This window comes from Falco naumanni, chromosome 7, assembly GCF_017639655.2.
Source record: "Falco naumanni isolate bFalNau1 chromosome 7, bFalNau1.pat, whole genome shotgun sequence".
Classification (NCBI taxonomy): Eukaryota; Metazoa; Chordata; class Aves; order Falconiformes; family Falconidae; genus Falco; species Falco naumanni.
The window spans coordinates 22702042-22714611 of NC_054060.1; the positions used below are offsets into that span (position 1 = coordinate 22702042).

The following is a 12570-nucleotide window of genomic DNA, read 5'->3' on the forward strand; positions in this document are numbered from 1 at the left end:
ATAACATTCTCAGCACTTGTTAGCTACCACCTCCACCCCTCAAAAAACCCAACATCCTAACACCGACACTGAACAGAAGGAAAAGGAAAATTTATGACCTCTTGTTAAGAGTTAACCCCACTAAGGCTGCTAAGTCCCACACAGCCACTTGATCATCACACACCCCACCACACACACACACACCCGACGCTGAAGAGAATCAGAAGGGCAAAAGTGAGAAAACCCGTGGGTTGAAAGAAAGAAAGTTTCATAAATAAGAGAAAAAGACAAAATAAAATCAAAAGAAAGTGATACAAAATACAATCGCTCACCACCAGCTGACTGATACCCAGGCAGTCCCTGAGCAACAGAAACCCCTGGCAAACTTCCTCGCAGTTTTATTGCTGCGTGTGACATTACATCGTATGTAATACCCTTTCGGTCACTTTAAGCAAGCGGACCAGCTGCACTCCCTCCCAGCCTCTTGCCCACCCCCAATCTACTGGCTCAGAGGAACAGAGTGAGAAAGCCTTGGTGCTGCATAAACGTTGTTCAGCAATAGCTAAACCACTGCATTACCAACACTGAAATCCACAACACAGTACCACAGGCTGTTGTGAAGGATGCTGACTTTATCTCAGCCAAAACCAGTACACCTATGAGGATGAACATTTAAATTACCTTCTCTCCTGGATTACTGCTATAGAACATAACACAAGGGTATAACTCTGCAGCATCCACATCTTCAAAAGCTAGTTTTGGTTCCTAGTTAAAAAAACAAGACAAGACACTCAGAACACTGAGAACCAACAATATGAAACATGACAAAGTTGTACCTGTATTGTAATCCTTGCAAGTACCAAAAGTTTCACAAGTCTGAACTATCACACTCAGCTTTATCTAAAATACCCATGCCAAACTACTGTTGCAAAAAACACCAAAAAAAAACAACTGCTGTTAAATACCTCTCCATTTTTACCAAAGGAAATAGTTCTTGCTTCCATATCTAATACGCATGTGATGAAATCTCCTTGAGTAAAGCTGGACAGAGTCAGAGTTTGTTCTCCATTGTGATAGAGGTTACCACTGTAGGCTCTATATAGCCACATATCTGAGGTAGTGCGATGGTTAAAATCATGTACCGGCCAGCGAGACACTCCTACACATGTGCCTTCATTGCCTCGATTCTCCTTCACAATGTAGAACTAGCAGGCAAAACAAAACAAATGGAAAAAAGTCAAGAATATATATTTCAACACAATAAAGCACTGAAAATTTATCTTATGCATATTTACGTACACTTTTAACTGTTTTACTCAGAAGCTTTTAATGAATGAAAACTAATAAGCTAAAATCATGCTCTACCTCTAAAATGACATCTTGGTGTATAAGGTCAGTCATTAAGTCATTTAAACTTAACCTACTAGTAATTAAGAAAACTGTACGTAAATACACAAAGATGAGGTGTTTTTCTCACTCAAAACATACACACCCAGAAGTTGGGTTACAAGAGCTAAAAACAGTATTACAGAAATAAACAAGCTTTACTCCTAATGTTCACAGTGATTCACACAGATCCAAGTAAAAAAAGAAGTAAGAGTGCTATGTTCCAAGACTGTACTAACAAGGACTACAACTGTGTATGTATCTATAGTCCTAAAAAAAATAAAATAATAAAAAAAAAAATCACTCCAGATGATGTATTAAAAGCTGGTCTTGTCAGTCAGGCTGATGCATCTTTTTGCAGAAAAAGAAATGTTTTATGAAGTGCCGTTACAAAGAAAAAAATTCAAAATCTACATATAGCAGCAGGTATTTTGCAAGACAATACACATATGTGCTGATTCTGGATCTCAGGGGCAAGTACCATCACCTCTACAAGTACACAACACATATTCTGTCTCCAGTCTGTGTACTGAAATACCCAAACGGCAGTGCTCAAAAGCAGCCATACACTTCACTTTGGATTGGCAATCAGAAAACTGTAGCACAATCTAGGTTGGAAAAGACCCTTAAGATCGAGTCCAACCACAAAACTAACACTGCCAAAATGTCATTTACTCAAGAATGTTGTCAGAAGGGGAAAAACATAGGTAACTGTTGTTTATAAATCATATTATATTTCTAAAACAAGCTAAGAGAAGTTGAGAAATACACTTATGCAACCTACCTTCCACTGGTAACACCCAGAAGTAACTCCAGTGGATGCTAAGCCATATCCTTTCCCTCCACTTCCATGAGTTAGAATTTGCCCATTCTCCACTATGCAGCACTGAGCTTTCTCAGGGTCAAAGGACACTTCCTGTATGGGAAGATTCTCATCTTCATCTTCAGACTCTCCTTGCTTCTATCAGAAACAGGACAAAATGTCTGTGGTACATGTAACTCAGCTGCACTCAGTCAAGAGAGAAGGTACAAGCATCGTTACCTGTAGCTTCATCTCTTGTTCTTTCTCCTTTATTTGAATTGCATGTTTAGCCTGAGCTATTGGAGTCTCCCACATGCAGTCAGACAGAAGCGAGAATAATCGTTCAACAACCTGGGGTGTTAGAATATAATTCAGGTAATTTGAAATCCAAGATGAGCACAACAAGTAATATCATACTGTTATACTTTGCTTTGCAGGTAGATATGTCAAAATATTTAGTGCTCTTAGATAAGCAAGTATCTTACACTGAGCCTCACTTGATTCGGACTCTGAACAAACCTATGAAACATTTAAAAGTTTAATGAGACTTTTTGAAGAAACAGGTGTAAAAGCTTATAACAAAATATAAAGACCTGAGCCATTTGATCGTCTTCAACACCAGATTCACAAGCAGGCAGTACAGCTTCTAGTACATGAAGTGCAAGAAGTCTTGTCCTCAAATTGCCAACCAAGGGAACTCCTAAAGATGGAACAATACACTAATAATCTGAAAATGACTTCTGCATCAGGCATACACCTATGATGCCAGCTGCATGCCACCAGTGCCCAATTCTCCAAAGTGTAACTTGTGTATGTCTACTGAAATCAGTTTCAGATGTTCACTATGTCACACATGGTCACTATGTCACACATGTTCTAACAGGACCTATTTTTAGGAACCATGCTACGGAAATGCAGGTAACCACTGAGCACATTTCGAAAAGACCATACCTGAGCAACACTTCTGAGAAGCAATGTTAAGAAGTACTTCTGTCCACTTCGGAGATGCCATTTTTGACTGAATTGCTTTTGAAGACACAACTCTACGTAGGAAAACAAGAAAGTCTCCCAAGTGCAATTCCGCTGCATGTTGCTTCCGGAGGGCAGCTAGAAAGTTTAGTTAAAAGTTTTCACTTATTAGCAGTCCTTGTTACTGGCAACAAACTCTTCTCTAAGTAAAAATACAACGATCAGTTATGACATGATGGCTGACTGTAGACCTTGGCTGGCTGACAGGCGCCCACCAAGCTGCTCTCCCACTTCTGCTCCCCAGCAAGACACGGGGAGAAAATTATTAAAAGCTTGTGGGTCAAGATACAGGCAGGGAGGTCACTCATCTTTTATCATCACGGGCAAAACAGACTCAACTTGGGGAAGATTAATTCAATTTATCGCCAGTGAAAAACAGAGTAGGACAAAATCAGAACACCTTTCCCCCAACCACCCCTTCTTCCTAGGCTCGACTTTACTCCTTAACTCTTCCACCTCCCTACCCCCACGCAGAACAGGGGGACTGGGAATGAAAGGGGGTTGTGACCATTCTGTAAAACTGTCTCCACTAGTCCTGCTCCCTAACGGGTCCTTCCCATGGGCTGCACTTCTCCAAGAATGCTCCACTGTGGATCCTTTTCCAGCCCTTCAGGAACAGACTGCCCCAGCATGGGTTGCCACAGCTCCTGCACGGACTCTGCAGGCTGCAGCTTCCTTCCAGGCACAGCCCCTGCTCAGGCAGAGGCCCTGGTGCGGCTGGGGGCACAGCCTGCTGCCCCAAGGCCTTCCCCACCGGCTGCCACTGGGGAATCTGCTCCTCCTCATCCTCCCCCTCCTTCTGCACTGCCCTGGCTGCCTGCAAAGCTGTTCCTCGGGCATTTCTCCCACTCCCTCTCACACAGCTGCATTTTTTTACCCTTTCTTAAGACGTTACCACAGAGGCAGCCCCCCCAGCTCTGTTTTGGAGCTGGCTGGAATAGGTTCTGGCTGACAGAGGGGTAAGCTTCTCCTTCCTCTGCACAGAAGCTACCCCTGCAGCACTTTCCCACTACCAAAACCTTGCTATACACAGCTGACACACAGGATTATTTATAAAAGTCCCTGTTAGAGAAAATGTAATCACTGATTTCTAAGTATGTTTTTGTTTTATGGGGATTTTTGATGCAAAATACTGTACTTCCTCACACCTTAACTCGTATTCCAAGGCAGCTTTAACAAGAAAATGTTTGTGGCAAGACCTTATATCCTAATTTCTAATTAATTACCTTATGATTTCATCAGCCGTTGCATTATTTATAAGTGAACATCATTATAAGCACAACCAAAACCAAATGTACACCTAAACCCAAGCTACAATTAAAAATTCCTTCAAACACACAAGTTCGACAAGAATTCAAAATGCTCATTAAGGGACTGCAAATTATGTGAAGATATTAACACTTTAGAATACATTTTGTGGCAGATTTTTTAATATGACAGGGTAGGGTCAACCTCTTGCCATCCACTCAAAATGCAGAACTCTATAATACAAAGCAAGTACAATTTCCTGAATTAAGCTATATTTATTTGCAGTTTAAAATTTAGATAATTAAATTCTTATGACAACGTTTATGAAAGACACTACTTGCACTAACTCATTTTTTGAGGAAAAGTGTTCTTCTCCTCATTCTAAACCAAATGGAGTAATTCTTATTCTCTACCTGCTCCTACTTTTAAACTGCTTCATGTATCAAGTCTGCATGAATCTGAACCGAGCACAGCATTACTTGATGACTTTATTTAATCTGATTTACAGAGTTAAGAATTACCCAACAATAATCAAAATAGAGCACAGTGGGTGACGGCCTCAGCATTCAGTGGTTTCTTCTATTATGTTTTCTGGTATTTCAAAATTGTAAGAGAAATGATGCAAGATAATTACCTCTGAAGTCTCTCTTCTCATTATCCACATTTGAATCTGCCTTTTTTGATTCTACTTCATCTTCCTCACCTTCCCCTTCTCCAAAGGAAGCCATAAGCATCACACCAGCTTGTGATAACAAATTCTTCAGCTGACTGCATAACAAATCCAGCAAAGACTGGACCACCTTTGGGCTCAGTTTGTCAGCATAGGTTCTAGACACAGAGAAGTAAAAATAAATGAGTATTTGAGAGGTGATCCAAGGAACAATAACAAAAAGACACAACAGTAAACTCAGAGCAAGTGACAACTGGGCTTAATGCAGCACTAATTCTAATTCATCCCACTGCAGCAGGTTACTTTTCCTCCTCCTCCACCATACGCTTGGCAGATTATTCTTATCTGAACCCTCCTTTTCAGACATTTTAAAACTGTCCAATCTTTGGAATCAAAAGATACATTTCCAGTACTTTCTAGGGGAAAAAAAGAACTCAGTCAGTGAAATGCAATCCCATGGAAACTTCCAAAGATGGGGTGTTGTGTTTGGTGGGGTTTTTTGGGTGTGGGGTTATTGGTTGTTTTTTGTTACATAACAGATTTGGCAGGTAAATGCAACATGGTGTATGAACTCTGAAATGAAGATGCATGTACTAAATATCAAATAATACTCTTCCTCCAAATACGAAATACTTTCTCCATTTTTTTTTCTTTACTGAGTTAAACTAAACACTTAAGTACCCATGCAATTTTCCCTGGTCTAACAGAGGCCAGTATTCCTCAGAAAATTACTTTACATTCTGAAAAGAGGCACAATGTACTACTCTGAACAACTCCTACCACATTATCAGTACTGCTTTTACACAAATTACTTTTACACAGCAACAGAAGGCCTCATCATATCAACTTTATAGAGCTAGATACAAAGCCAAAATAGCAAAATGAGGAATACTAGAGTACAGTGTTTACAGACCAGAAAGTTCTAACTATTCTGGTCCAAACTCCTCAACAATGTTTACCAGTTTTATGTGCATTTTTCTTATGAATAATGTGACTAGTCCTTTTCCCCCTCCCCCCCTTCACTCTTATACTTCTGAATAATATCTATTGTCCTAAAGCAAGCTCACACAAAATAAAAGTTATTTTTAAAGGGTGCTGAAAAGCTTAACAATTAAGTTTTCTGAAAGCAAGGGAGCATTCGATACTTACCCTGTGGTGATAGCGAGGATCTGAAGTAATCTTGTACTGGCTACTTTCAAAGCTGTGCTGAGCTGAGAAATGCCGGTTTTGGGCAGCAGCTGCAGTGGCTGTCCTAGCATGGTGTCTGTGCCACACAGCTGGGAGAGCACATTCAGCAGACCAGTGGAAATGGCCAAGGAGACATCAACAGGTTGGTAATGTACGCTGAGAGCAAAGACTGTCACCAACAGAAGACGCTGTTGTGCTTCTACGGTTAAAATAAAGTTGTTTTAATTAATAAGCTGTTTAGAGTAAGAATACCAAGACAGAAGAACAGCAGATCATTTTTTAAATAAAACTTAATTAATTAAATTATTACATCAAGTTAGCCTCCTTTGTCAGACACTTCGAGGTAGTCTTTCTGATGTACCACTGTAGCCCCCTCTCTCTCAACGCAATTTCTAGGTCAAGGTTGTCTAAACAAGAATACAATGTGTCTGGTTTGTGATGTAGATGTCCTAAGGGTAAACCTCAAACCAGAATTTTCCCTCTACGGTAAGGATAACTGGGTGAAATACTTAACTGTCTACTTGTACTTTAAGTTGATTCTCAGCTTTTCTTTCAGTTCCATTTTAATTGTAAGTGAAAACACAAAACAATTCAGGTAAGAATGCTCATTAGGCTCTACCAACAAAGTGAATTATAGAAACCTTTTCTGCACTGAAGCTCTCAGTCAGTGCACATACAAAGGCACAAAGAGTGCAGAGTTCCCACTATCCCTTAAGGATAGAGGGACACAGCAATACCCGGGTATGCACACAGCAACATCTGGGTACAGAAGGACAGGAGAAAGGGCTTTCAAAACAAGCCAAATGCCCTCATCCTTGGATTTGGATTTGAAAAAAAGTTCACTTGAACAAACGAAACAAGACTGGAGACTCTTCCTCTCTTCAGAAAACTTACCTGTGAAAAACCTCAAAATCACTTTGAAGTGCCAAAGATTTTGGTGACTGTGGAAGGTTATGGTATGTAGAATAGAAAGGCTGACAATACTTAAAAGCATTAAAATAGAAAGGCCTAGCATTTGAAGGAAATTAAAACAGAAAAAAGTTTAAAAGCTTCTCTCTCTTTGGAAAAGAAGTCAGACAGATATATTTTAGTGAATTCTGGTCACTAGTATCAGGCTGCTTTGTTAAACACATAAGCCCTTGTACTGTGTATCAGAGGACATATTTTGCAAACATGTTTTTCACTTACCTATGTGATGCTTATTAGCTTGCAGAGCTCTTTCTAACGTAGCAGATAATTGCTGATAAATTTTGTGCACAGCCACCTGGATTTCAATTTGAATACTTCTCTTAGCTGCTCTGATACCATCCTGGGTCAAACAAACAAATCAATATTTTAAGGACTGATACATTTTTGTTACCTAGTTATTGAAACAACAGAACCTATTAAAGTACATACCTGGTAGTGATGCAATCTTACACTCTCTCCTTTGGCACCTGCATGTCCTACAGTGCCCAAACCAAAGCAGCCAGCCAGAAATTGTAGTCTAACAGAAGTAAGCAATGAAGAAGACTGAAATCCTGGTACTTGACGGCTTCCCATTAATGGCACACTGCCTTTTTCCTCCATCCCTGATAGAAGCACTAAAATCTGATGAAGCGCTTCCAGACGAAGCTAAAAATAAAGGCAGGCAAAAGACAGTATTAAGTAGCAAGTATCCTTAGAAATTAGAATTAGATCATCTTTAACCTGTGAGAACTAATGAGATGGTTTATCATCAACGCTTTTTTTTTTTTTTTAAAAGGGAATTCTTTAAGTTTTCGTTTACAGTTTATTTACATAAAGTTACCAGTTCCAGTTAAGATACTTTAACAGAAGATAGGAAAAATGTCCTTAAAAGACAGAATTTGGACATTTTAAAAAAAAATTAAAAATTCATAAAATGAGCATAATGTATGAAGAATAAGAAAAGGCATTAAACTTACCTCAGCCCTCAGCTGCTGTTGCTCCATTGCAATTACTGATGCTTGTGGACTGGTGGACATACTTTCCTCTGGTTCCTTAAATCCTGGTGAATTTCCCACATCTCCACTTACAAAGCTGACAACATTTTCAATCAAAGTATGAACTCCAAGGGATCTTGAGAGATCAAAATCGGACTCCACAAATGAGTAGGAGGAAGCGTATAACCAATCCCTGCTGTGTTTCAGTCGAACCCATGAGTCACTTAAAGGTTCCACTTGGCTGTGTATTGCTCCTAAAGATACACATAATGAAGTCACATAAATTCCACTTCACCAGGTAACACATTTTCACAGTAGGTGAAGACTGAACTGCTGCTATTCATACAGGCGGAAAATGGATATTCATGTTAATTATACCATGCATTAAGCAACTCAGAGCAAAAAACTTGATTTAAATTTACAGCAATTTCCCTAACGGGAAGGCTGTATTTCTTTTAATTATATTAAGCAATATTGCAACACGCTGCCAAGTAAGAAAACAAAAAGATAGAAGCCACTCAAACTGCTCAGCTTAAAGCTAGACCACTGAATAAAAATGCTTTGCAGCTAAATGACAAAACCGTAAAGAAAAGGTCTGCTACAACAGAAATTGTGCACTTTGGGTATTTTGAGGTCTAACCATAAAATGAGAGTGGTTTTTTGTTTTATTCAAGCCATTGTATATTGCATAGTTTAGAAAAAAACACAATGTTATTTTAGATTAAATTTTTACAGAATTCATGGTTGCAGAAGGGAACAGACAATTTTTTATTTTAGACTAACAGAGAACATTTACTTTGTTATGATTCAAGATAAACAGATATATGTATATTAAATACTAATCTACAGCATGTATTAGATATATATCTTTGTCACCTAGCAATTGCACAGGTCTGTTTTCAAGTGTTTCCTATTACATCAGCATGGCATTACACTACCTGAAACTTTACCATCACTGATAACTGAACTTCTTGAAATGAGCATCAGCCATCAATCTGCAGCATTGGAACTTAATTATCAGCATATATTTGATCTCACTTCCAAGAGTTTTACTAGAACTCTATCCCTGGCACAAATGACTGCAATGTCACTAAAGTCATCCCTTCATCAGCAGTTGACTGAGATGCATCAGTTAAATACCCATATCAAAACAGAAGTTACTATTTTATTATTTTGGTAAATGCTGTTAGCCAACTCAGAGCTATGCAAGGTACTACAGCAGGGTAGACCCTGCTCAAAAAACCTTTGCATCTGTATACATAGGTAACGTCTGGAGACCTGTGTGGAAACCTAATGTATGTTTAAATTAATTTCTAAATTTTAGGTTGCATTATCTTAAATGATCTATGTAGAATTTTAAAATATTAATCTCTCTTGCGCACAGAGAGCTACAGTTAAAATTCGGAGAATCACAATCCATTCACAGTACTCTTACAAATCTGCAGGGTAACACCCTCAAGCATTATTAAACAGACATTTTCAGGAAAAAGTCACACAAATTCATCTGTTGAAAGCTTTCTTGTATCAGCGAGGCTGAGTTCCAGCTGGGTACTCGTTCCAGGACCTACTTTAAACACTGCCTACCTGCAGCAGCTCTGTAAGCAGCTGCCCATAGGAACGAGGACAGACAGCACATCGGGTGCTGGCCTTGGGACAGGTCCCCTGGCAGCCACGCTACACCATTCCTTTCCTGAGCTTTAGGTGAAATACTATTATTCTGTCAGCCAACATGTACCTCCAGGTCACCGTTTGCATCTTCACAGAACAAACATTCAAAATACTGTGAAATTTTGCTTTTCCTTTGTGAATTAGGTAGTTTATCTCCACTTAATTGCCAAAAAAATGAATTGTCTGAGCTATGAATTACGAAAACCTGTTCACATCCCACTTCCTTTGCTGTAAATAGTGTTCATGTGCCTGGTACTCCTTACACTTGCTACTAAACAGACTGCAGTGGCTTCAGAAAGAACCATCACAGTACTGAGGTCGTATTAGGTATTTGATAAAAATACACTACACAGACACACTATTTTGGACAATGCAAAGATTAAGTTTAAACAGTACTTTTCAAAGTGCAATCAAATTTCCAAATTTCTGCTGGGTTATGTAACACAGCAATGTTACCTGGTTTACAGAGAACAACCTATTTGGTCATGCTTACTATGAAAGGATTTAAAAGAAATTCTGTTAGTCAATTCTACACTTTGTACTTGGTGACAAGATTTAAAACAAAAGTCAAAACAGATACCACCTTACCCAAAATTTAATATTAATTCTTATACTACTTGTTTTAAAGCTCTCTATTAAAAACTAAGTTATATGCTGAAGTGGCAGGTGAGAAACTTAAGGCAAATAGGACAGAGCAGAGTAACAGGGCGCTAACATACTCCATTTCACGTAGGAAGGAGTTTCCTAGCATACGCATTGTGAGCAGAGCCCAAGGGAGAGGATAAATGAAGCCTCAGATTACCTACATGAAGCAGAGCTAAACCATTACCGAGTCTGCAAAGCCCTGCCTACACAGCAACAACTATTTCAAAAGCCTCCTTAAGCCCTACAGTCTTGCAGCAGCGGGAGAGCTTAAGGCACCCCGAAGCAACATTAGCTTCCTATCCCCTACCTGTCCTATGCTACACTGCTGTGAAGCACAGCACAGAATCAAAGAAACAAAAAGCAATTCCAATGTCTTAAATCATAAACTAAAGGAGACTTTTCATGGATTAATAGAACATCTGAAGAAAATTTCCTTGTGATAGTCAACAAATCTTACAAGAAAAAAAACCCCACCACCTATTAATAAAACCCTAAACTATTTCATATTTGACAAAAGATGTGGTCTTCACTAATAATTTTACAGATTAAATGTAAACCAGAGGTTGTAACTAAAAGTACAGAGTTTAAAAGTAAAGATGTCAGATGTCACAAGTAATGTACTTCAGAATTAAAAACGTTTAAGAATTAGGTCACACATCTGAAACAACGTAATTATTTTTTCCTTGAAGATGTTAAATATCAATAGAAGAATCAAAAGTACAATCATATATTAGAGCTTAGCTTGATTCTGTGTAATACCAATTACACAGAATTGATTGCAGCTTAGCACTTCCATAAGTCTCTACAATCGTATGAATAGAGTTGCACATAAGAATAAACTTTAAGCTTACAGTACAAAAAAAAAGTTTACTTGTCCTTATAAGCCAGCTTGTAATAATGAGTTTTCTAAATGAATGTGGCACAGCTGCAATACACACTTCATAAAACAAAATATGTAGGGAAGCTATAGAGACAAAAAAATAAACATGCCATCAGTTACTTGCTTGAAGCTCTTCTTTTTTCTGGGGCTCAACTGGCCAAAAAGGAGTAAATACACTATACCACACAAGAATCAGAAGACAAAAGCAGACATTTGAAACAAAGTAACACATTCATAACATCACTTCCTCATATTATTCTGACTTAGACTTAAATATCAGTCTCACCTCAATCAATACAACAATATATCAAGCAGCAAAGTCTGGGGAAAAATATTTACTCTTCTTTTGCGTTAGTACAGCCTAGGTAACAGACCTTCTAAATGCTCCACCTTCTTTTCAGGGAAGAAAAATATATGTCCCCTTTAACAGTTACATGCATATATCATGACATGTTTACATCCCTTACTCAAGCATGGTCTGTTTCAAAATGCAGAACCCATTATTACAGATACACGAAATTATTTCAGTTTAACTTGGATTTCATTTAAGTTGTTGCTTTTTTCAGAGTTGTGCAATTGTGTTAGTAAATTACTACAGTACACACAAGTCCACTGAAATTCTTTGTTAATTCTGAATTAAGATTTATGTGAAGTAAGAAAACCCAAGACTGGAAGACTCTCATTTATCTGTCTGTAATTATGTTTATGATCGCACTGCTAAATACGCATTCTTTACTGTTAGGTATCTAATGCAGCGTACAGTATCCCACAGGTACTGTACAGGATAAGTGTAACATTCCGAAGTATCCTCTCTGGATCTGCAAAATTGAAAAAGGTTAATCTAAGCAACAAAAAAAAAACCCCAAGGGTTTAGATATGAGGGGAAAAAAAATAATGTGGTCATCACCCCTTAAGGGAAAAGTATTAAAAAATACTTTTTTTCTGCAGGAATGGAAGGAGAAGTTTATTAATTGAGAAATAACTAAATAATAGCAAAATAACAGCAAAGAACAAGATACTCAAAGGGTCCTCAGGCAGTCATATTTCTGAACAGATACAAACATGAAGGAAGAAGGCAATTAAAGATTGTAATGACTGCCTAAGATGCTGAGTAAAAAGAGAATGCTTTCCT

At 38.4% G+C, this 12570-nt stretch overlaps 1 protein-coding gene across 22 annotated transcripts in view; it reads right to left on the bottom strand.

Moving 5' to 3' along the window:
• Positions 1 to 12570, bottom strand: part of HERC1 (HECT and RLD domain containing E3 ubiquitin protein ligase family member 1) — a 109648-nt gene that overhangs the window by 40969 nt on the left and 56109 nt on the right. For 20 of the 22 annotated variants that reach the window (XM_040602298.1, XM_040602296.1, XM_040602294.1 and 17 more), the window contains 11 exons: positions 8228 to 8499; positions 7701 to 7916; positions 7491 to 7611; positions 6264 to 6501; positions 5079 to 5272; positions 3119 to 3274; positions 2761 to 2867; positions 2408 to 2518; positions 2150 to 2326; positions 945 to 1184; positions 661 to 744 (listed from right to left, as the gene is read on the bottom strand). In XM_040602298.1, the coding sequence (XP_040458232.1) occupies positions 661 to 744; positions 945 to 1184; positions 2150 to 2326; positions 2408 to 2518; positions 2761 to 2867; positions 3119 to 3274; positions 5079 to 5272; positions 6264 to 6501; positions 7491 to 7611; positions 7701 to 7916; positions 8228 to 8499 (1916 nt within the window). The remainder of the gene's footprint in view (positions 1 to 660; positions 745 to 944; positions 1185 to 2149; positions 2327 to 2407; positions 2519 to 2760; positions 2868 to 3118; positions 3275 to 5078; positions 5273 to 6263; positions 6502 to 7490; positions 7612 to 7700; positions 7917 to 8227; positions 8500 to 12570) is intronic. The other 2 variants (XM_040602303.1, XM_040602314.1) reach the window with 2 other exon arrangements.